This window comes from Nerophis ophidion, linkage group LG16 (assembly GCF_033978795.1).
Source record: "Nerophis ophidion isolate RoL-2023_Sa linkage group LG16, RoL_Noph_v1.0, whole genome shotgun sequence".
In the NCBI taxonomy this organism is placed as follows: domain Eukaryota; kingdom Metazoa; phylum Chordata; class Actinopteri; order Syngnathiformes; family Syngnathidae; genus Nerophis; species Nerophis ophidion.
Window position 1 is genome coordinate 38086542 of NC_084626.1, and position 26679 is coordinate 38113220.

General features: G+C 38.9%; 1 protein-coding gene across 3 annotated transcripts in view; it reads left to right on the plus strand.

The window, feature by feature from the left end:
- Positions 1-26679, plus strand: part of slc4a8 (solute carrier family 4 member 8) — a 98670-nt gene that overhangs the window by 36484 nt on the left and 35507 nt on the right. For all 3 annotated transcript variants that reach the window (XM_061875154.1, XM_061875156.1, XM_061875157.1), the window contains exons 2-9: positions 3269-3350; positions 5347-5496; positions 9495-9630; positions 10731-10891; positions 19970-20146; positions 22824-22906; positions 23086-23243; positions 23320-23407. In XM_061875154.1, coding sequence (XP_061731138.1) covers positions 3269-3350; positions 5347-5496; positions 9495-9630; positions 10731-10891; positions 19970-20146; positions 22824-22906; positions 23086-23243; positions 23320-23407 — 1035 coding nt within the window. The remainder of the gene's footprint in view (positions 1-3268; positions 3351-5346; positions 5497-9494; positions 9631-10730; positions 10892-19969; positions 20147-22823; positions 22907-23085; positions 23244-23319; positions 23408-26679) is intronic.

The window sequence follows — 26679 nt, forward strand, 5'->3', positions numbered from 1 at the left end:
CATACCACATAGTGAAGGACAAATACTATTTGATTTCCTATTATGCAGCTCATTTTTATTTGACACTTAAAATGTCTGATAGTCTTGCAATTTATGTTTTGAAAATGACTCAAATGTTTGTGCCATTGCTTAATAACTTTAATAAACACACTTTTGGTCAATTGACTTAGTTATGATTTCCCTCTCTGCATTAAAGTTTAAAAGTAGCATATATGAATGCAGTATGAAGAAGTATGTTTTAATGTAGACACATGGAATCATCATACTGCTGTGATTATATGCATCAAGTGTTCATTCAAGGCCAAGGCAAAATATCGTAATATATATTGTATATCGCGATATGGCCTAAAAATATCGCGATATTAAAAAAAGGCAATATCGCCCAGCTCTAACTTAAACCTCATTCAAAAATTCTAACACTTTAGTGTCAGACATTACAATACAACATGTTTTACAATATTTCCTGAATAAATTCTTATAAAACAGGATCGGAAAATATCGTATTGCTAGTTCGCTTTTAGCATTAAACATGCTGTGTTTTGGTACTAACTTGCACAAGAAAGTCTCAAATATTGTTTTTTCAAGCTCCCAATGTAACATATTTTGTAATTTCACACATATTTGACATTATTTAGTGCTATTTTATTAAAAAAAATAAATAGAAAATAAGACCACCCATTTTACAGGTACTTTAAGCACACATGGCTCTGGGTTCTCTCATGTAATAAATTAAAGCTAAAAGTCTCCACTCCCACATTTAGATATATAATTAACTTTGTTTTTAGGCAAAAATCACTACAATACATCGTAATACAAAATGGACAAAGCAGATAAACATCAATTGAAACATAAAGATAGGGGTTTGGCATTACAAATGTAGTAAGAGCATTTTCAAAGCGAACATGTGCAGTGTTAGATACACAGTTCCATTTTGATTAAAGCGTGAGTCACAGCTGGCCTTTTTATGCAATCCTCACACTTATACCTCCCGCTTAGACGTAACAACAAACTAAGAATAATTAAGCCGCCTTGTTCTTTAAAAGCACATTAAGTGTCAGGGGATAAAGACGAGCTGAGTCATGGAGTGACTGATATGCAGGAGACAACGGGAGAGGACCGCATCATTTCAATGAAATCACCATTCACTTCTACTAAAATTACATGTTATTGTTTTTTTACAGCATATTTCCACCACCCAGGTTCAAACGGGCATTTAACATCTCGCTGTGACAGCTCCAATGTTCTCATTTCCTCACTAATTCAGACTCACAGCCGCTAATCACGCTAATGACACCATAAGAGGAAGATGTATTGCCAGTACTATACGCAGTTAGCATCGCATTAGCGGTTCACTCAGTAGTTTAATGAACAATGACTTCTGGATGAAAGACTGTAGCGTTCAGTTTGAGCTGTAAAAATTAAGTTATATACATAATTCCAATCGGGAGTAATGCTCCATGTTTTTACATCTTTTCAATACGGAAATTTTTGTTCAGCACAGAGGCGTACCAGTCTTCTACTAGTGAGGGACAGTCTCAGTTTGTTTGTGACAAACCCCAAGATGCAGAGATAGAAGCAGGCATGGAGTGAGAAAACATGATTTAATTTAAAACACTAAGACAAAAACCAACAAAGGGTACAAACAAAAAGCGTGCACGTGGGCGGATAACAAACAAAAAGGTCTAGCGTGGAAGCTAACAGGTATCTAGCAGGAAAACAGAAGTTGTACTTGTAATAAGAAATCAAACTTGGAAGCAGGGAACAAAAGATAATAAGCTACAAACTACTATTGAATATAGCTTACCGCAACGCTGCATAGACAAGATATGATATGACAGGTAGCAACGACAAGAGTGACATGCTATACAATAATCCAGCACTGACTGGAGGAACAAAGCAGGTAAAAATAGGAGTGGGCTGATTGACACCAGGTATGGCCAGGTGCCAATCAGCCGCAGCTGAGGTGAAACAGCGCTCAGGGAGAAAGACAGGAAACTAGCAAAATAAGAGTGCTGACAGAAACTAAAGACAGGAAATACTAAACACACACAGAGGAAAAACTAAAACACAAACAAACTGTCAGTGGCAGGCCCGACAGTAGCCTCTCCTCCCATAACAGATACCAGATGTTTTAAACTTTAACAACAATTATAAACATTTCCAAAAGTTAAATCCACTTAAAGTACATCGGCAAAGTTCCTCTTGTGAGCTACTCATGAGAGGAGAGAAAGGAGCAGACAGAGGGGAGAAGCGAGGACAGGGGGAGGGGCCATGTGCTCTTGGAAGAGATGCCACTGAACTAAAGGTAGTCTTCTAATTCGCTGTGAAATAAATCTGCTTTGGCATATTTTTCCAGAAAAGTCAGTGCTCATCACAATTAAAAACTTGCTGTGGCACAAAGCAAGTCCATCAAAGTCAATCTCTTTAGAACGGGCAAGCACGAAACATACACACACTGAAATATTTTATCTGAGTTTTATTTTCGAAATGTTTTGGTGTCTTGGTTTACATTTAAGATTGCCAGTGATTAGCGCGTTAGATGTTTCGTATGGAAACAAGCAATTTTACAGTGAGTTTTTTCAAGTGTGGTAATCAATCACGATTTAAAAACAATTAAAATTTAAAATGATAATACTCTCTCTCAGAAATGTTACTGTGGGTTTTCCTCATGTAATCCTTCCCTTTTATTTGATATTTGTGTGGTTATTGATTTTTTTTAAAGTTATTATTTAATTTGAGAAAAACAACTATTGGAAAATTATCTGCTAGCAATTTGTTCCTATACTGTACCGAAACTTTTTCGAACTGTGACTCTAAAATCAAGGTACATACCAAACCATAATTGCACTCTCCTATAATATCATGCCTATATTTGTGTGACATCCGATGAAAATCTTTTGCACATACTGTACTGTACAGAGTCGTGTGTATGTTCATAGATTAGTCAAGCACTAATGTACATATTGCAGTTGGCCGGAAGTCATGCAACTGCTCAACTGTCTTCTTTCATTTATGGATATTGTTTTCGATTTCAAACAAACAGACACACACTCACCAACACAAGCACACACAGTGGTATAGTTGCTGTATGTGCGTATTGATCATACTATATTAGTTAAACGTTGCATGTCAGAACAGAAAATGTATATTCGACGAAACACCATATGGCGGCTGAGCGAAAGCTCTACCAGGAATTTATGGTCTGATGGAAAAAAAAAAATGCAGTGGAAACTGTATGTGTCATATTGTATGTATGTCTGTCCACCAGCGGCCAGATGAGGAGGTGGTGATAGACCAGGGTGGGACCAGCTCGGTACTGAACATCCACTATGAGAAGGAAGAACTGGAAGGTCAGTACAAAGGCGAGACAAGCAGCATTATTGCTGAGACACAAAAATTACGATAATGGTATATTACAACACAAAATGCTAGAAATTGGAGAAGAACATAGACTACTGTAGATCCACTACCACCTTTACTTATTAAATTGGAAGTAACTGCTTTTTAGTACATACTGTAGAACATGGGCGGCATGGCGTAGTGGGTAGAGCGGCCATGCCAGAAACCTGAGGGTTGCAGGTTCGCTTCCCACCTATTGACATCCAAATTGCTGCCGTTGTGTCCTTGGGCAGGACACTTCACCCTTGCCCCCGGTGCCGCTCACACTGGTGAATGAATGATAGGTGGTGGTCGGAGGGGCCGTAGGCGCAAACTGGCAGCCACGCTTCCGTCAGTCTACCCCAGGGCAGCTGTGGCTACTGATGTAGCTTACCACCACCAGGTGTGAATGAATGATGGGTTCCCACTTCACTGTGAGTGCTTTGAGTATCTAACAATAGAAAAGCGCGATATAAATCTAATCCATTATTATTATTATTATTATTATGGTCGTCAAACTTGTTTTTATTAAAGACCACATCTCAATTACGGTTGCCCTCAAAGGGCCGCTTGTGACAGGATATATATATATATATACATATATATATCCATCCATCCATTTTCTACTGCTTGTCACTTTTGGGGTCACGGGGGGTGCTGGAGCCCATCTCAGCTGCAAAATCGGGAGGAAGGCGGCGTATACCCGGAACAAATGTTTGTGTGTGTGTGTGTGTGTATATATATATATATATATATATATATATATATATATATATATATATAAAATGTGTCTATATATGAAATGTGTCTATATATATATATATATGTGTATAAATTAATTAATAATAGCCTCAATTTGCGTCTCCAACAAATTTAGACTATTATGTTTTACTAACAGATTGATGGATAACTTCCTTTGAAATAATATTTACTGTTTCTTTTTGACAACACCCTCCAGAATTGCTTGCATGAGCAGATAATAATAAAGTGTAGCACATACGCTGTTTTGTTTTCTGTCAAAATTGAAAGAACCAATACATTTAGGCATAATATGCTTTAATATTTCCAGCTTTTTGAAAGCACATAAGTGATGTGGGGGGCTACATAAAATGACAATTGCGGGCCAGATCTGGCCTTTTGGTCTTGAGTTTGACACCTGTGACACAGAGGAATAACAGAAACAAAAACAGAAATTTGACAATAAATAACAACAAAAACATGCAGTCATTTTCAAATGTTAAGCTATATAGTTAATGTATTGTTAATTACAAAGCTGGTGCTTAATGTATATCATGTTTATCAGTTTTATTTATTGTGTAATTATTTACACATGCATTTATTTTTCTGTAATTTATTTATTTATTATTCATTATATTTACACTTTTTAAATTTTGTTTCTTCTTTCGGTGTCCTTTATTTTATCACTGCAGGAGCTATTTCTTCTCCTATTAAAACGTTGTTGCTGAAACACGGAAAAGGGGTAGGATTAAATAAGCGCAGCTTCTTCCAACTCCTTTGTTGAATTGTGCAACTGTCAACGTGTGTGATCATGGTTTTGGCATCTTAGAATTTAATTAAATTTAATTAAACCACTACCATATATCCATAATGTTTACGGGCATTGTGTGGTGTCCGGGGATTATTATATACTGAGCTGAGATAGGCGCCAGCGACCCCGAAAAGGGAATAAGCGGTAGAAAATGGATGGATGGATGGAGATGTAATAATCAGCTGTTTAAGACTTCAGTTCATTTATTTCTTCAGCTTTTCAGCTCGACAACATCTGCTTATTTCTGCTGAAAATGTATAATTCTAATGTTTTTTTGAACACACTTTATTTAACAGCACCATCAAACTGTAAAATGCAACCACTATGCATCATAACCAATCATGACTTTGCATTATTATCTTTATACATTTCATCATAATGTGTACTTAATATTGTGGCCTCTATAACCTCATTCCCAGGCCACAGGACCCTCTTTGTTGGGGTTCGGATGCCGCGGCAAAGTCATCGGCACCACAAGGCTCACGGTTCTCGGCACCGTAAGAAAGACAGGAGGGCGGGAAGCATCTCAACACCACAAAGCGAGGGAAGTGAGAAGACACCCTGTCACGGTACGCAGATACAATACATTTACCATCCTACACATTTTTGCCTTGTTTGTTTTTGTTTTGCGATACATTTGCCAGGTAGTCTAGGATAGTTTTTGTTTGAACATTCATGTAAGAAAGAGCTGGTAATGGTGGTTCAATCATGACTGTCAATACTGTAAGAGTCACACATAGACGCATGCCTACAGGCAAATATTGACAAACTTGCTAATTAGCAGAGAGACTGGTCAGCACATTTCCTGTTGGCATGCATGACCAGACTAGTAGTCATCATAGCAACTCCTAATAGGGTGAAGTCATACATATTTATCCACACTAACGCTACATCCATACACTGCATTTTATTTGCCACTTGCCAAGATTTAAAATTGTATTTCTAGAAATGTACCTACTTTTAAGAGCTACTTACTTATTTTTAGACATTGACTTTACATCATAATCTTCATTTTAGTATGAATAATTATACTTAATCTATTGTAGTCTATAAATGTTAAAGATTCTGCAACATCCTGAAGAGTTGCAAGTTGAATAATGCTTTTTTTCTGATAATAATACTTATTTCTAAGTTCTAGCTAGTTTCTAGGCAAGTTCTAGATTTACAAATCTTACAAGCTGCATGGTCAGATAATTGCATTAGTTTATAGTATATTCTCCCTAAAATCTAGTCTTTTTATCTTATTTCTTGTTGGCTGTTTTTTGCAGTGTATACTGTACACTGACTAATACCCCGTCTTTTGTGTGTAATCTGTTCCAAAAAATCATACGAAAACCAAAAACCAAAGCAATTTTTGTCTTAATAAATAAGTAAATCCAATTCATTTGTTCTAGAAATTCAAAAATATAAAGAGAAAACAACATTTTGTAGAGGATAATTGTTGTTTACACAGACAAAACAATGTGAAATACAAATAAATGACAATAAATGTATAAATGCAAAGGAGGGGAGAGGAGAGCCACTACTATTGAATTCAGTAGTTCTTACACCTTGAGAGTAGGCAACATTTAGACACGGGACACAATGAATAAGCAGACTACAACATTGAGGAACTTTATCAGTTGACTTTAACCACAAGTTCTGATTATTCCTGCCGACAGTAGAAGAGACACAGGAGGAAAGACACAGAAGTTGGTTCACGACACACTTTTAATACAAAGTCATAGTGGGTACAACAGGTGGTCGTCAGATGTGAAGCATCATCTACCCAAAACTAGACATAAGGCAGTGGCGTGAGCAAATGCTCAAAAAGTTTAAGAACAACATATCTCAACGAGCTACTGCAAGGAATTTAGGGATTTCACCATCTACTGTCCGTAATATCATCAAAAGTTTCAGAGAATTAGAAAAATCACTGCACGTTAGTGATGATATTACGGACCTTCGAACCCTCAGGCGGTACCACATCAAAAAGCATAGGCTCAGGAACACTTCAGAAAAACACTGTCAGTAACTACAGTTTGTCGCTACATTTGTAAGTGCATGTTAAAACTCAACTATGCAGAGCGAAAGCCATTCCTCAACAACACCCAGCTCATTTAAGAGTGAAAAAGTGTTCTGTGGTCTGACGAGTCCACATTTCAAATTTTTTTTGCAAACTGTGGACGTCGTGTCCTCCGGGCCAAAGAGGAAAAGAACCATCCGAACTGTTATAGGTGCAAAATTCAAAAGCCAGCCTCTGTGATGGTATGGGGGTGTATTAGTGCCCAAAGCATGGGTAACTTACACATCTGTGAAGGCAACAATAATGCTGAAAGGTATATACAGATTTTGGAGCAACGTATGCTGCTATCCAAGCAACGTTATCATGGACGTCCCTGCTAATTTCAGCAAAACAATGCCAAGCCACGTGTTACAACAGTGTGGCTTCATAGTAAAAATGTGCGAGCACTAGACTGGCCTGCCTGTAGTCCAGACATGTCTCCCATTGAAAATGTGTGGCGCAGTATGAAGCCTAAAATACCACAACAGAGACCCCGGACTGTTGAACAACTTAAGCTGTACATCAAGCAAGAATGGGAAAGAATTCCACCTGAAAAGCTTCAAAAATTGGTCTCCTCAGTCCCCAAACGTTAACTGAGTGTTGTTAAAAGGAAAGGCCATGTAATACAGTGGTAAAAATACTCCAGTGTCAACTTTTTTGCAATATGTTGCTGTCAGTGAAGGATATTTACAAAAAAAAAATAGGTTTCTCAGTTTCAACAATAAATATTTTGTCTTTGCCATAATTTAATTGAACATAAGTTGAAAATGATTTCAAAATCATTGGATTCTGTTTTATTTACAAATTACAAAACGTGCCAACTTCACTGGTTTTGGGTTTTGTAATTGCCAAGAGAGTGGTTGTTTCCATTCGGAGCGTAACCCGTGTGTTAGATGCATTCCCTCAAATCCCTTACTGTCTGTTACCTGTATCCTAGTCTTTATTTTTGTGTTTTGCATGTGGATTCGCGCTGTGTGAGTATGATTAAAGACACTTTGTCCTGCACCATGCCTCTTTCTGTCCTAACAGATAATGGCATCTTTGGCCCAATGATGGTTTTTTTGCAGCACAAAAAAACACGAAGACTGGCCGTACATGACTAAGACGGCCGATGCAAATATTCGTCAACAACCTAACCATACGAAAAATGTGGGATTGGATAACCAATTTTACAACTGTGTGGTGAAAGTGAAACAGTTCATTTAATGTGTTCTATTGTGAGTGCAACATGTTAAATGTTTGTAGTACATTGTGGGCGATATATAGATATACTCGATATGTCGCGGGTTTGTCTCTGTTTGATATAGAAATGTACTATATCTTGATACTCGAGTATGCGTTCTCACGCAGTTGCTTTATAGCTGCGGGCATTACACTACAGGCGTTCCTCACTCTTTGTTGTCTCTCCTCACTGAGACATAAAACGAGTGCACATTTCTTCCATACATCACATACTGTGATGTGTGCAATATGACATTGCATATGACACGCCCTCGCGGAGCAGAGAGGTAGCGACACTGGTAAGATTAGCTGTGGTGCTAACGGTGCGGTGCGAGTGGTAATACAAGAGAAAGAAGGTGCAAATCTGGTAACAAATGAAGGAACAATTAATTCCCAAGAAAAACAGCACGTGGTCCATTGTCTGGCGGTGGTTTGCCTTCAAGCGGAAATATGTCGAACAGACAACCGTAATATGTCAAGTATGAGACAAAGCGTTGTTACATAAAGTAACAGCAATGCTAATGTGTAGAATCATTTGAAAAGTCCCCCGCTAGAGCATAAGGAGTTTTTGAAACTCCTCATGTCAACATCTTGGCCGGTGCCACACTCATAAAATGCCCAATCAACCATTTTCACATCAACACCATATGAAAAAAATAGTCCACAACAGAAGGAGAGAACGTCTGCCGGAACCTACAACATAATAAGGGACATACACTATTTGATTTCCAAGTATACAGCTAGTTTTTATTTGACAGTTATTAAAATATTTTGTGTGACATCATGCACAAAAGTGCACTTAATTTGTTTTAAACTATTGTAGTTGTGTTCTGTACAAAAAGTACACTTTAATTTGTTGTTGTGATATGTCATGATCTTAGTGACATCATGCACAAAAGTGCACTAATAGTTTGTTTGGAAATGACATGAATGTTTGTGCCACTGCTTAATAACTGTTTAATAAATACAGTTTTGGTCAATCGACTTAGTTGTGATTTCCCTCTCTGCATGAAAGTTTAAAATGAGCATATATTAATGCAGTATGAACAAGAATGTTATAATGTAGACATACTTGTGTGATTATATGCATCAAGTGTTCATTTAAGGCTAAGGCAAAATATCGAGAGATATATCTTGTATCGTGACATGGCCTAAAAATATTGAGATATTAATAAAAGGCCATATCGCCCAGCCCTACTTTGTGCAAGTGTAAACTACTAACCTGCCTTCATTGTTGCTTTCATGTCTTTAGCAAGTAAACAATGACCAACATAATGTGAAAAAATTGTGTCACTTCATCAGACACGCCGTCCCAGCGGGTCCAGTTCATTCTTGGTACTGAGGAGGATGCTGAGCATGTGGCCCACGAGCTGTTCACTGAGCTAGATGAGATCTGTGTGAAGGATGGCAAAGATGCTGAGTGGAAGGAAACGGCCAGGTTAGTATTTCCTCTGGGAGGCATTGGCAACAAAGCCTGCTAATAAAAGCTTCTGGTAGCCTGGATGTTGACATTTAGAGCTTACTGGACCATTTCTGGATGTGCAAGAGCTTAAGTGCTCTCTCACACAGTAATACAATATAGTAATTTGTCTATTTTTGATATCAGAGCATTGTTTTATGCTATGTGGCTAATATTGTTATCAAACCAGGGGACCCCTTTCCCTGAGGCAACAGAACTGAGCCATGAAACTCCCTAAAAAGAAGAGGGAAAATGAATGACTAGGGTATGTGCCAGAAATGCTCCAATTAGCATCAAGCATTCAGCAACTTCACTTATCTACGTATTTACTTTAAAATGTCAGTTGCATTTCTCATCTGTTAATGTGAAACTTGTTGATTTTCCACTGACCAATTGTCATTCATTAACTTGCCGGCTGAGCAGTTTGCTCCTTATTACTATTACAACATTGGTTGTGTTGTTGCTGCATTGAACAATATACCATAATGGTCAAAGAGAGCTAGGTTTTCTTTCTCACTTTTTCATATACTCCAAATCATTATAGAAATGTTTTCATTACATTAAATTTAAAGTAATTGAAATAGTTGGATTAAATGAACTCTGCTTCTTCATCCCCTTTTTTGGCTATGGTGAATTGTGCAAGTGTAAACATGTAGTGTTCCTAAATGTAATTCAAACATGCGCAAAACAAATAAACCATAACCATAGTCAAAAGAAACTGCTAATTAAACTAATGCACATTGAACACCACTATGATCACCCTGCATGCTCACATAGATGATGGTATGTGAGCATTTATTTTGCTCTGACATGACTCTAGATTACCGGTACTTTTACATCTGGAGAACACTTTTCTAACATTTTCCCATCGGTTTTGACAAAAACGTGCTTGTGTGGTGAAAAATCTTTTAGGTACTACTTGGACACTCTGATGAGGTGGCGACTTGTCCAGGGTGTACCCCGCCTTCCGCCCAAATGCAGCTGAGATAGGGTCCAGCGACCCCTAAAGGGACAAGCCCTAGAAAATGGATGGATGGACTACCTGGACACTGACGATGTCTTCTTTGTTTATCTCACAGGTGGCTTAAGTTTGAGGAAGATGTCGAGGACGGCGGCGAGAGGTGGAGCAAGCCGTACGTAGCTACTCTTTCTCTCCACAGCCTGTTTGAGTTGCGGAGTTGCATCATCAACGGCAGCGTGCTGCTCGACATGCATGCTGACTCCATTGAGGAGATAGCAGGTGAGTTTGTGTGCAACATTTTATTTAATTAAAAAGCCAAAAATGTAATATTTGTCTGACCGTCACTTCTTCCAAATACATTTTACAATATATTCGCTTTTCACAGTCAGATATAGCTTTCAGTTTCACTTGCCTGTCACAATGTTAGACACACTAGAAGAGACCTACAACAACAGTTGTTCACTTTAAGGTATTAAACTGGAGTGGCACAGATTGAAATGTGAAGAAATGTATACATATATCAAAATAGCACATGCTTAAAAAAATGTATGCGTTATGAACTGCTCATGACTGAATGACTCCTGTTGTTTCAGTTTCACTTGCCTGTCACAATGCTAGGCGCACTAGAAGGAGACCTAAAACAAGAGTTGTTTCACAAGCCTTTCCTTACAAATATTCATGTTCACTTTAAGGTATCACACTAGAGTGGAACAAATTGAACTGTGCAGACATATATCGAAATAGCACATGCTTCTAAAAATGTATGAGTTACGAACTGATCTTGACTGAATGACTCCTGTTGTTTTAGTTTCACTTGCCTGTCACAATGTTAGGCACACTAGAAGGTATGGGTGTGGAAAAAAAATCGATTCGAATACGAATCGCGATTCTCACGTTGTGCGATACAGAATCGATTCTCATTTTTTTATTTTTTTATTTTTTATTTTATTTTTTTAATCAATCCAACAAAACAATACACAGCAATCCAATAACAATGCAATCCAATAACAATGCAATCCAATTCCAAAACCAAACCTGACCCAGCAACACTTAGAACTGCAGTTCTAAGGCGGTTTAGCTCAGTTGGTAAAGCGGCCGTGCCAGCAACTTGAGGGTTGCAGGTTCGATTCCCGCTTCCGCCATCTTAGTCAATGCCGTTGTGTCCTTGGGCAAGACACTTTACCCACCTGCTCCCAGTGCCACCCACACTGGTTTAAATGTAACTTAGATATTGGGTTTCACTATGTAAAGCGCTTTGAGTCACTAGAGAAAAGCGCTATATAAATATAATTCACTTCACTTCACAATAAACAGAGCAATTGAGAGGAGACACAAACAGGACACAGAACAAACCAAAAGTAGTGAAACAAAAATGAATATTATCAACAACAGCATCAATATTAGTTATAATTTCAGCATAGCAGTGATTAAAAATCCCTCATTGACATTATCATGAGACATTTATAAAAATAAAAAAAGAACAATAGTGTCACAGTGGCTTACACTTGCATCGCATCTCATAAGTCCTTTAGAATTATAATAAGCTTTTTAAAAAAAATCTACTACTCTGCTAGCCTGTCAGCAGACTGGGGTAGATCCTGCTGAAATCCTATGTATTGAATGAATACAGAATAGTTTTGAATCGGAAAAATATCGTTTTTGAATCGAGAATCGCTTTGAATCGAAAAAAAAATCAATATATTATTAAATCGTGACCCCAAGAATCGATATTGAATCGAATCGTGGGACAACAAAAGATTTGCAGCCCTACTAGAAAGAGACCTAAACAAGAGTTGTTTCAAAATGCCCTCCCTTACAAATATATTCATGGTCACTTTAAGGTGTTACACTGGAGTGGCACAGATTGAAATGTGCAGACATTTATACATATATCAAAATAGCACATGCTTGGAAAAATGTATGCGTTACGAACTGCTCATGACTGAATGACTCCTGTTGTTATCCAAAAACACACACACACTCTCCTCTGTGTGACTCCTGCCACAAGCACCTGTGCACAGATGCATTGATCAGAGCAGTTAAGTCACATTGTAGTGTATTTTTAGTTACTTACCTTCAGGTGGGTGGAATGAGTGGATGTTTTTAAAATTCCCATGCAGAAAATATTATTGGTAGTACAGTTTTGCATTGATCATAAGCTCAGATAATGTCGGCCACCATTGTTGTAGGACATGTAATCTGTACAAGCTGTACAACCTTCTAAATGCATTTTTAACACATTTAAAGTCCTGTACACAGCAATTTAGTCACATTTACACTTGTTTTACTCAAAATAGTAGCCTTAAATGCGTTCTACTTGCCTGTAGCAGGAGGATCGTCCAACCCCAGATCCACGGCAGCGGACTCTTCCCGTTTCCATTCTAGTCAATGTGTCGATTTCCACTGGTGCTGTACCGCATCCCTGCACTGAAGATACTGTATGTAGATCTTGTATATTTGCAATATGGCGCAACACGACGGATCAATTTAGCTCAAATCTGCTCGTGTGGGATAGGAAGTTATACACAAACACAAAATATATTACATCTGGTTTACTTTCAAAATGAAATGCTGCGTTTTCTCGGTGGATCTTATTTTACACTTTGAAACATCCTAATGGGCGGGGACGGACTTGAAGTCAATTTTCCAAAGGTTTTCGTATGTAACTTCAAATAAATGAGGACACGCTGATTATGGGGAAGAAAAATCAAAGAATCATATTACAGGCATATCCTTGACTTATCCTTTTTTTTTCTCCGTCGAGTCAAGTCAAGTCAGAGCCATCACAGACACCCACTTGTGGGTATTGATGGACAGCACAGCTCAGAGGCGTTCTGTGGTGTATCTCGAATGGGCAGGACCAAGTTTTTTGCTTCAGCTTCTCTGGAAGGACAGAGTAAACTGTTCGTGGTTCACTTTACTACAACTCCCCTTATCAGATGATTACGGATTCTCGAGATCTTGTGAAAGTCTGCGTAATTTGGAGCCACAACAGTGTGTATCAGACGGCCTTGGGAATTGGCGGATGGCGGAGAAGTTCCATTGTGGCGCCATTCAGCAGCTCTTATGTGTAACCCCTGCTGAATACACTGGAATTAAGGCTGGGCGATATATCGAATACACTCGATATATTGCGGGTTTGGCTCTGTGCGATATAGAAAATGACTATATTGTGATATTCCAGTATACGTTCTTACGCAGTTGCTTTTAGCTGCGGGCATTTCATTACAGGCGTTTCTCATTCTTTCTTGTCTCTTCTCACAGAAACATAAAACAAGCGCATCTTCTTACATACGTCACATACTCGCGGAGCAGAGAGGTAGCAGTTGGGTAAAGTTAGCTGTGATGCTAGCGGTGCGAGTGGGAGAGGGAGAAGATGCGAATCTGGTAACAAAAGGAGGAAGGAGAATTAATTCCCAAGAAAAAGAGCACAGGGTCCATCGTCTGGCGGTGGTTTGGCTTCAAGCGAGAATATGTTGAGAAGACAATTGTAATATGTCAAGTATGCGTCATAAGCAGTGCTACAAAAATAACAGCTCTACTAATGTGTTGCATCATTTGAAAAGTCACCCGCTAGAGAATGAAAAGTGCTTGAAACTCCGCATGTCAACATCTCTGTTTGGTGCCACACCCACAAAATCCCGAAGCAACAATTTCCAGATCAACAAAGAATGAAACAAATAGTCAACAACAGACGGAGATAAACGTCCGCAGTAACCTATCACATAGCAAAAGACACACTATTTGATTTCCTATTATTTATTTTACAGTTTTTGAAATATCTTGTGTGACATCATGCACAAAAGTGCACTTTATTTGTTTTAAACTATTGTAGTGGCCTTCTGTACAAAAAGTGCACTTTGATTTAGTGTTGTTTTGATATGTCATCTTAGTGACATCATGCACAAAAGTGCACTAATAGCTTCTTTTAAAATGTCTGACAATCTTGCATGTTCTGTTTTGAAATGACATGAATGTTTGTGCCACTGCATAATAACTGTTTGATAAATACAGTTTTGTTAAATTGACTTAGTTGTGATTTCCCTCTCTGCATGAGTTTAAAATTAGCATATATTAATGCAGTATGAACAAAAATGTTTTAATGTAGACACATATAATCATTATACTGCTGTGATTATATGCAAAATATTGAAATAAATATTGTGTATTGTGACATGGCCTAAAAATATTAAGATAATAAAAAAAAGGCCATATCGCCCAGCCCTAACTGAAATTGTGACTAGTTCCATCTTTAGTTGTAATAAAGATGGACAGGTAACTTGAGTGATGGTATGGACACCGTTTACTTCCTGGTGGGGAATGGAATTTGCACCAGTCAGTAGAGTGAGACTCTTTGTAACACACTCGACCATGGCACATATTTACATAGTACATATTACATATATAAGAACAGCATAGCAGACACATACCTGATGTGGAATTGAATGTGCACTAAGGCTCTTTGTGACACGCTATGAAAAAAAGTAATACATATTAGCATCGTAGCTAATTGGCTGTTAATTTGTATTGAACAGCGTTCCCCTACTCACCTCGACCATGGCACTATTGAACTAGTACTTTTGGCACCAACCCAGCTTATTTGCAGAGTAGACACTATTGAGCACTCACAGCAACCCTTGTTGGAACAAGTCGAATCCAACACATACCTGTTACAAACACATCTGATGGAAATCCGGGGTACGCGTAATTGCTGTAGCCGTCATTGAGGATTCCTGTACGGCTACTATGCGGAAATACGTTTTCACATCCTGTGTAATTCCTCTAAGGTGGAACTGTGTTTTTGATGTGCTGAAAGCACAGGCGTAACCACTGCCAAAAGTTAGTCAACTTGAACTTTGCGGATAAGATTGCGCCAATATTACCCGAGTCGTTAGCATTGAGCAGCTCAAGTCCTGCTGTTGTCATTCGACATCGCTTTCGTGAAAGGCTCACCAATGCGGAGATGTTGTTGATGAGGCAGGAGTCAAAGATGAAGAACAGGCATTAAATAGGGATGTCCCGATTAATATTTTTGGCCTCCGATCCCGGTCTGATTTTTTAAATTTCCAATCGGATCCCATTCTGAGTCGGAGTTCGATACTAAAGTAAACATATTTTTATAAAACGTATCTTATTAAATGTCACAATATTTGTTTTAAATCAGATGATGTATTAAATGTGTGGTATTGAATAGTACATACTGTATTTAACAAAATATAGTTATTAGCAAAAGCAAATTCAATTGGGGTTTTCCCCTCAAAGCCTTCCTCTCTTCAGACACTTTTTAACTGAGTTCGTAAACAATAGCAAAAAAAATCCAAAAACAATTTTGTAACAATAACAAGAAAAAGATAAATTTTGTTCCTATCGCTTTAGTAACATTTATATACTGATACCATACTGACAACTGGATCGATTGTGTTTGGATGTAGCATGCTTAGTTAGCCATTCCTTTTCATCTAGTCCTCCAGTTATAATATTTGAAGAGACTTGGTGGTGAGAATTAGTATCGTAGAAGCGGCTTCCAAACGACACGCTCATTGCATTTTGTTCTCAAATTAAAACCGGTGATCTGACAAGACATGCAGCCTCCTGGATTTCACGTACGCACTGCCTGCATGTGTGTAACAAGGAATATGGAAATGTAATTTGTCTCCCGGAGCGTGCATCCCTTTTTAAGGAACCTCTCATAAACCACATAAACACTGCCATAAAGCTGTAGTAAAGATTGGCTCTAAGAGTCGGCAGCTCATCAGCCATTTGCCGATTAGTTAAAAAAAGGCAAAAATCATCACGATCCGATCCTCTTAACGGAATTGGGACAAATCTACATTTAAACGGTGGCTCAATCAATTTGCAAACCCCTCAATATGACATAGCCATGCTCCCAAGGACTATGTTTTTATTTTCCTGTGTTTTACAAAAACTTCCTGTCCTGGTGCTCTTGTGTTGTCACTATTTCCTGTTTGGTCTCTGCGTTTTGAAGCACCTTTACATTCTGTTTCTTGTCCTACCAGCGCAGATTGTTAATTAGTTCTACTTAGTTTCACCTGGTTCCTGGATCATTATACTTTGCAATCTGTTTAGTGTAATTGTGTTCTGTCAATGATGGGGCCAAGGTCCTAAATAGCATTAATGAGCATTTTGTAGCTTCTGATTCTTTGTTTGACTCTTCACGATCAGCCCCTGTGACTCCCTGCACAGGACCCCTGTGACTCCCTGCACAGGACCTCCAATGTCTTCTGGAGAGATTTTTTACTTTGCTCCTTTCACTGTGCAGGAAGTGTATAACGCTCTCAAAGCAACAGATCACAGGAAACCCCTGGACCGGACTTGATAGAGCCCTACTTCTTGAAAATAGCAGCTGATTATGTAGCACAACCTAACGGGTCTTTTTAATATTTAATTCCAAAATAAAGATATCCAACTTGTTTGAAAGTCAGCTTTTGTTACCGTTTTATTAAAAGGAGGTGACCTAGTTGGTTTAATTAATTACAGGCCAATATCAAATTTGTGTGTCTTGTCAGAAGTTCTTGAATCTTTTGTCTGTGATCAACTATGAGTTTCTGCGCTCTATCGAACTTATTTCTTAAATTCAATCCGGCTTCAGGAAAAAGCACAGTACCATTACGGCTGCTACAAAAGTGATAAATGATATACTTGTTGCTATTAATAAATGTGGTAAGACAAAGTACCAGACACTGAAATGCTACATCGTAAAGATATTGTGCTTCCCTCTTTATTGAGCTATCAAAAGCTTTTGACACTGTGGATCATGCTATTTTAAAGCATAGGCTTCTTTGTTTGGAACTATCTAATCATGTTTGCTGGTTCACAAATTATTTGAGTGACAGAAGCTAGTGTATTAAATGTGACAGTCTGTGGTCTGAATTTTTAAATGTCTACAGTAGGGTTAGGGAACCTATGGCTCTCGAACCAGATGTGGCTTTTTAATGACTACATCTGGCTCTCAGATAAATCTTAGCTGACATTGCTTAACACAATAAGTAATGAATAATTTGTTGTTCTTTGAACCTGTTCATTGCAATAATGACAATAAAACTCTATTCTATTCTATTCTATTCTAATGAATAATTCCGCTGGTAATCACAGTCTTAAAAATGACGTTCAAAATATAAAACATTCTCATGCATTTTAATGCATCCATCCGTTTACTACCACACCTGTTCAAGAAGTCGCATTAATGGTAAGAAGAATTGTATTTATTATCTGTTAGCTTCAGAATACCAATGTTATTAAAAAGAATAAGACATTTATTATACTCTAACAATGTTGGTCTTACTTAAAAATGCACGCATTTAGTTGTATTCAGTGTTAAAAAAATATTTTATGGCTCTTACGGAACTACATTTTAAAATATTTGGCTTTTATGGCTCTCTCAGCCAAAAAGGTTCCCGACCCTTGGTCTACAAGGTTCAATATCCTGACCCCTCCTGTTCATTATGTCGATTAATGAATTGGGACAAAATGTGTCTGACACGAACATACATTTTTACACTGATGACACAATAATTTACTGTTTTGGTGCCAACCCTGCTTAAGCTGTAGAATCTCTGCAAAAAGCTTTTGATGTGGTCCAGCAAAACACTTTTGATATGGTCCAGCTAAAAGGAGTCATCAATGCTGTAAAGACAAAACTTATCTTGTTTTCAAACGCTAAGAATGTTCCTCAAACTATCCCATTAGTGTCCGCTCTTAATGTCTTAAAGGTGGTTCACCTGTTTAAGTACCTTGGTATTTTGCTGGATGACTCCTTAACTTTCAAGCCCCATACATAGAATCTTGTGAAAATAACTTCAACTCAAATTGGGGTTTTTCTTTCAAAATAAAATTAGTTGGTTTTTTTAGACAAAAAAGTGCCTTGTCACTACATTTAAATTTTTTTTTAGACTACAGAGACCTGCTGTACATGAATGCCTCTGCTCAATGTCTAAATAGGATTGACACTTTTCATCATTGTGAGCTATATTCTCAAATGGGATGACCTTCTTTGTCCTCTAGGAGGCTGGGTCATTGGTATATTTATAATTATAAGGCCATGCTTGGTCTACTGCTCTCCTATATTTGTAATTTAATCACACGGAGGAGTGTTGACTCTTATTGTTTGCGTTAAAATGATCTTTTGTTCCTCACTGTTCCATTTGCCCTCACAGAACTGGGAAAAGGGGCTTTTGTTTACTCTGCTCATTTTACATGGAACATGTAGCAAAAAGAATGTAAAAATTACTGAATTTATTTCATTAGATGCTTTTAATCCAGGTTGAAAGCTGTTGAGATGACATTTTTAAATTCTAACTGTTTTTATTCATGTAACTCTATCTTTTGCTGCCTCTTGCCCAGGACTCTCTTGAAAAATAGTTTTGTTTTTCATTTTATGGGACTTTCCTGAGTAAATAAAGGTTAAATAAAAGTGTTCAATTTGGTTCATGCATGGAGTTATCTAAGCTTCCGATGCACTTCCCAGCTGCACCATAGATTTTGATTCGTCATTAAATATACTTTTACCTGCACGCCGTCTGCTGTCCTCTGCATTTTAGGGTCACGACAGCTTTACCCTAATTAAATGTATTTTCATTGCCGTGGTTCCGCAATTCCCCCTCGTTAGCAAGGGGGATTATACTGGGGCTGGATTTAACACGTTAGCGCTGGCCTTGAGCTGTGCTCAGATTTAATTTGAATGTTGTGTGCAGACTGTCTGACACAGGGAGAAGGGTAGGAAAGTTACTCTGCTGACTCAGCAGCTTACTTGCAAATAACTGAAGGACAGAGAAGAGACAAGGGTGTGGGATGAAGATGTGCGGATGAGTCATATCATTGATTGCATTGGGTGTGAGTTCTCCTTGCCCACTGGGCGTGAGTTTTCCTAGCCCTTATGTGGGTTCTTCCGAGGATGTTGTAGTGGTTTGTGCAGCCCTTTGAGACACTTGGGATTTAGGGCTATATAAAAAAAAAACATTGATTGATTGATTGATTGATTTCACATATTGAGAGAACCTTTAAATGAATGCATAATGACCTAACCTGTCTAAGATGTATCTCCATCATCCATTACTTAGTGAAACCTTAAAAAGGATTGTCCATTTGTGGCTTGCAGTATATTAAAGAACTAAATTGAACAAATAAACAAAACACAAGATCTGGTTGAAAATGCTGACTTTGCTCGTTTTTAATGGATAAGGCTTACTGTAAAATAGTCAGTGAATTTTTACAGCAGTGCAAACTTCAACAACAATAATACAACTGTTGTCATATTCATATGCATAAAATCATGGTGACTTTATTTTGTGTCCATCATTCTACAGTGTATGTATAATATTTACTGTCTGTGTGTTGCAGACATGGTCCTGGACCATCAGGAGGCGTCTCATGAGCTGGATGACAGTGTGAGAGTTAAAGTGCGTGAGGCTTTGCTGAAGAGGCACCACCACCAAAACGAGAAGAAGAAGAACCTCATGCCCATCGTGCGCTCCATTGCCGAGGGGACTCGTAAACAGTCAGAGACCCATCTGACAGGTATTTATTGTATACTCGGGAGTCCATTTATTGTCTGTGTCACTGACTTACATGTCATCATTCTATTAAATTGGATCAAGTTTTATGAGTTTGTAACAGTAGTTCTTAAAAATGGACACATTGCTCTTACTGCAAGTGGGCCATTCTACCTAATCGGTACCATTAGCACCATTTGCACCCTTACTGAGTGAAATGCTTAATGCATAAAGTGTCCATATTTAATAGATATGGGCACGTCCTCCTGTTTCACTGGTCTGATGTCTCTCCTGATTGCCTGATTGTGCCCTTTTATGCTTAGTTCCCGTTGGTCTATTCAAGCCATAGATTCATGCCCGGTATTGTTTGTCTTATGCCTTGCCAAGTAAGTTTTGTTTATTCATGCCACAGTTAGCAAGTTTTGTTTCATGTCCATATTTTCTATGTAAGTGTTAGTTTTTGTATTCTGCGTTAAGTTTTGCCTTCGCCTTGTGCTCCTTTATTGTTTTCACTTTTGAGTAAGATAATTAAAGGGGAACATTATCACAATTTCAAAAGGGTTAAAAACAATAAAAATCATTTCCCAGTGGCATGTTGTATTTTTTGAAGTTTTTTTGAAAATTTTAGCGGTCTCCGAATGTCCCAAAAAAAAGCTTTAAAGTGCTTGATTTTCGCTATTTGCGATGCGACTATCCATTTCCCTGTGACGTCATACAGTGCTGCCAATGTAAACAAACAATAGCGAATAGCACAGCAAGATATAGCGACATTAGCTCGGATTCAGACTCGGATTTCAGCGGCTTAAGCGATTCTACAGATTAAGTATGTATTGAAACAGACGGAGTATGAAAGTATTGAAGAAGAAATTGAAGCTATTGAGCGAATAGCATCGACGGTAAAATGTGCGGACCAACCGATCAGGACTTTCGCATCTTGTGACACTGGAGCAACTTAAATCCTTCGATTGGTAAGTGTTTTTTTCGCATTAAATGTGGGTGGAAGGAAACGTAATATAGTTGCAAATGCATCTGCAGGTTATCCATACATCTCCGTGCCATGTCTGCTTTAGCACCGCCGGTAAATAGCATGTTAGCATCGATTAGCTGGCAGTCAACATCAACAAAACTCACCTTTGTGATTTCTGTGACTTTATCATTGCAAATGCATCTGCAGGTTATCCATACATCTCTGTGCCATGTCTGCTTTAGCACCGCCGGTAAATAGCATGTTAGCGTCGATTAGTGTAGCATGTTAGCATCGATTAGCTGGCAGTCACGCCGCGACCAAATATGTCTGATTAGTACATAAGTCAACAACATCACCAAAACTCACTTTTGTGATTTCGTTGACTTTATCATTGCAAATGCATCTGCAGGTTATCCATACATCTCTGTGTCATGTCTTCTCATCGCCGGTAAAATGTGGAGACACTCCGGTACATTCAATGGGGGTCTGGCGCAAGACACTTTCGCATCCTCGGGCCAGTGGTGCAACTTGAATCCCTCCCTGTTAGTGTTGTTACACCCTCCGACAACACACCGACGAGGCATGATGTCTCCAAGGTTCCAAAAAATAGTCGAAAAAACGGAAAATAACAGAGCTGAGACCCAATGATTACAATGTGTTGAAAATGAAAATGGCGGCTGTATTACCTCGGCGACGTTACATTCTGACGTCATCGCCTCCAGAGCGATAAACAGAAAGGCGTTTAATTCGCCAAAATTCACCCATTTAGAGTTCGGAAATCGGTTAAAAAAATATATGGTCTTTTTTCTGCACCATCAAGGTATATATTGACACTTAAATAAGTCTGGTAATAATGTTCCCCTTTAAATATGTACATACCCTCACGCCTGGTCCAGAGTAGTCCGTTTGCATCCCGGGAGAACAAATGCCGCAGCAAGCTGCGACCCCCTCTGCCATGACAGAAACTATGGACATGAAACAAAACTTGCTAACCATGGCATGAATAAACAAAACTTACTTGGGAAGGCATGAGACAAGCAATACAGAGCATACATCTATGGCTTGAATAGGCATGTGAACTAAGCATGAAAGGGCACAATCGGGCAATCAGGAGAGACATCAGACCAGTGAAACAGGAGGAAGGGCAAGTGATCTGAAAGTTACCTTTCAAAATAAAACAGGAATTGACAAGACAACATGAAACCAGAGAAAACCCAGACCAGACTTCACCCAGGTGTGATATAACTGAGCTATTAGATCTTTTTATTGTTTATGTGCCTGATGGCCGAGGGAAACAACTCTTTAGGTGGTCTGAGGTGTGGGTCTGGATGGACCGTAGTCTCCTGCCTGAGGGGAGGGGGGATAATAGCTTGTGTCCAGGGTGAGAAGAGTCAGCTGTGATCCGACCCGTACGCCTCCAGGTTCTGGAGGAGAACAGGTTCTGGAGGGGTGGGAGTGTATTATTTCATACAGTCAACAATCAGCATCAAGAGTCATGAATGCAAACAATAATTAATTTAGCAAATTTCAAAACCATAAACGAAATTAATAAACAATACATTCAAAACGTAACTGATTAAAAATATCCAGGAAAAAAAATCAAAACATGACAGAAGACGCTTTTTGGTGGAATATACCCAGAGCCATGCATTGTAGCAAACATCAATGTACAATCATTAAGTCTCCGTCTAAGTCTAATTCCACTGAACTTGTCATTCACACACTTCCGGGTCAGCCACATCTCCTCAGCCTCCACCTCCGACAGAGCCGGCGAAGAACGGTGCTGGACAGGACGCACATCCGGTAGATCTCAGCAAGGTACATATTGTACTTTTTCTTCATAGTTCCCTCTTTTTTAACTTCCTTTCATGTAATGGCCAGATGTTCCTTTACTTTTGTCCAAATTGTGTACACATTTGGATAGATACAAAAGGACCATGTTTGTATTTTAGAGCTAGGTGATGAAGACATGTCTGCATCTCACTCATACGTACTAGGTGGACCTTCACTTCATGAAGAAAATCCCAGAGGGAGCAGAAGCCTCCAATGTGCTGGTAGGAGAGCTGGATTTCCTGGACAGACCCATTGTGGCTTTTGTCCGCCTCTCTCCCGCTGTGCTGCTCACAGGCCTCACTGAAGTCCCGATACCCACCAGGTAGACACTACATTATAGTTCATATGATCACATGTTCAGCGTATGTCAAATTTACAACCTGATCATGTAATTCCAGGTTCCTCTTCATTCTGCTGGGCCCGGATGGAAAAGCTCAGCAGTACCATGAAATTGGGCGCTCCATGGCCACCATTATGACAGATGAGGTAAGATATTTTCTCAGAACTAAACCTCCACCAAGGCGGAACAATCCCTAACATATTAATTTGACTTTTGGGATGGAGATGTCATAACACACAATTCCATGGTGTTCCACTTGAGCTCTGTAGGTGCTGCAGCATCATCCGCACCCTTTTGGTCATAGTGCTTGTAGTTTGTGACAACAAATGTTTACAATAATAGTAAAAACAGTGTTGTAATATTGTAGCAAAAAAATACGGAAATACATTGTAGTCTTAAGTAAAAAAAAAAAAAATCCTTAGTGCAATTGTCACGTTGCGAGTAATAAATGTCCAGATTTTTATTTACAAATGTATTTATGATTTTATGTGAAGGGAAACTAATTTTGAAACAAAAATATGATGAGAGTGACAATTATGATACAGGTGTACTACCAAAATTATCACTTTTCCTGTAAGAAAATATATGAATAATATTATTTCGCTAGATACACCTCAAAAACATTGACACAAAACACATTGTATAGTGAATTTTTCTAGTTTTACATGCAGAAACAACATGAAATACATATAAATGACAAAAAAAACAATTTACATATGTTTTCATCACTTTTATTGAAGCATGTAGTCGGTAATGATGAGCGAAGAGGGAGAACAGGAGGGCAAGCCACCTTTACTTTAGTTTTTTTCTTTAATTTGATAGTGTTTCTCGTGTTCTTTATTGACATACCGGCACTTGCAACTTTTTTTTGTTACTATGGTGTATTTTTCTGCAGTCATGCACAAAAAAGCACATAGACTGAGTCATCAACATCCATCCATCCATCCATTTTCTACCGCTTATTCCCTTTGGGGTCGCGGGGGGCGCTGGTGCCTATCTCAGCTACAATCGGGCGGAAGGCGGTGTACACCCTGGACAAGTCGCCACTTCATCGCAAGAGTCATCAACATGTTAGTGGGAAACAATACCTGTCACTGGTGTTTTTGTGCTAGGTGGTGGTTAGGACTTGACGATTGTGGCACCAACAAAAAAAATCACGGTTATTTTGATTGACATTGTAATCACGATTAAATACACAATTAGTCATTTTTTTGAAAATTGTTATTGTGTTTATAGTACCACCAAAACAAAATTTTAGATATATAGTTAAAAAAAAAACCCTGGATGTAAATTCTTAATGAATAAACCACAACAAGTAAAATTTCAATAATAGAAAAACCAATACAGTATGTTTGTTTTTAATAAAAAAAATGTTTACCTTTTACACTTATTTTACCACTGTGTGTGCTTTTTGTGTAAAATAAAATGTAATAAAATGTTTATTATTTAAATGCAAAAATCCCTACATTTATCGGCGTAATACATCTTCGGACGATTTTGACCTGTATTTTAGATCAAAGCATAATAATTTTGTAAATGTATCAATATGTGCTTTAAGTGAATTATGCTTGTGGAAGGTACTTTTTTAAAACCTTTATTTTGTTTGCGCAGTCAGAGCGAATGTGATTCGACGAGTAGAGTCGACTCACTTGAGGATGGGAAAAAAAGGAGAGAGTCTCTGAAGTTGCTACCACAGTTTATACATTAATGTTACATCGATGATGTCGTTCACAACAACACAAGAAGATGAACTATGTTGTGGGTGTATGGATTGTTCTTGCTAGCTTTAACTTCATTGCTTGGTTGCTGTTTCAAGTGACCGTTTCACCATTACTTAGTTCAGGATGAGGCGGTTGAATGGGTTGTGGACTAATGAGAGCTACCTACAATGACAACATTTCACTTATATTTATGTAAATTTCCTTGATATTATTTTGCGTTTATCAGCGGATTCAGTTGTAATTGGTCAATTTTTTGACTTTGTCTGCGATTACAATATTGATTGATTGATTGAAACTTTTATTAGATAGATAGATAGTACTTTATTTATTCCGTCAGGAGAGTTCCTTCAGGAAAATTTAAATTTTCAGCACAATCCCATTCAAGTTTAGACAAACATTACAGGGAGACAGAACAGGATCGCTGACGGGTCTGCCGGCTTCCAGCGCCCCTTACAAAAAAGATGAGATAAAGGTAAACAAAGGGGGGGAGGGGGGGTGAAAAAAATAGAAGATTAAAATAAAATTTAAAAAATCGGTCTTTGCCTGGGCCCTGGAGAGGAGGTGCAGATTGAGGCCAAGGGAAAAAAACAAATAAATAAAAAAAATAAAAAAACAACTCATAACCATGGTACACAGACCAGTGGCGCTCACCTCTCATCTAATGAAGACATTGGAGCGGCTATTTCTCAGCCTCCTCAGACCACAGGCGCAACATGCCCAGGACAGCCTGCAGTTTGCGTACCAGGCAGGCGTTGGTGTGGAGGATGCTATCCTTTACCTGCTGCATCGAGCCCACTCACACCTGGATAAGGGAAATGGCACTGTGAGGATCCTGTTCCTGGACTTCTCGAGTGCCTTTAATACCATCCAGCCCCGCCTCCTTCAGGACAAGCTCTACAAAATGCAAGTGGACCCCTGCCTGGTTGCCTGGATTTCGAACTACCTCACCGACAGGCCACAGTACGTCAGACTGAAGGACATCACGTCTGACACTGTGATCAGCAGCACCGGAGCACCGCAGGGAACGGTGCTGGCCCCTCTTCTCTTCACCCTGTACACCGCTGACTTCTGCTACAACTCAGAGCTGTGTCACATCCAGAAGTACGCGGATGACACAGCCATCGTCGGGTGCATCAGGGACGGCAGAGAGGAGGAGTTTCGGAACCTGGTGAGGGACTTTGTTGTCTGGTGCCACACGAACGTCTTGCAGCTCAATCCGTCAAAGACCAAGGAGCTGGTCATTGACTTTGGGAGGTCGAGTCCACGGTCACAACCTATTGTGATCGAGGGAGTTGAGGTACAGACCGTGGACTCATTCAAGTACCTCGGGGTTTGGGTGGACAATAAGCTGGACTGGACTGTTAACACGGATCACCAGTACAAGAAAGGACAGAGCAGGCTGTACTTCCTCAGGAGACTGCACTCCTTCAACATTTGTAGAAAACTCCTGTGGATGTACTACCAGTCTGTGGTTGCCAGTGTTCTGTTCTACATGGTAGTGTGCTGTGGGGGCAGTACATCTAAGAAGGACAGCTCCAGACTTGAGAAACTGATCAGGCGGGCCGGTTCTACAATCGGAATGAAACTGGACTCACTGGTGACGGTGGCAAGGAAGAGGACTGTTGACAAACTAGTGAGCATCCTGGATGATGCCAGTCACCCTCTGCATAGCGTTATCAGTAGCCAGAGGAGCCTGT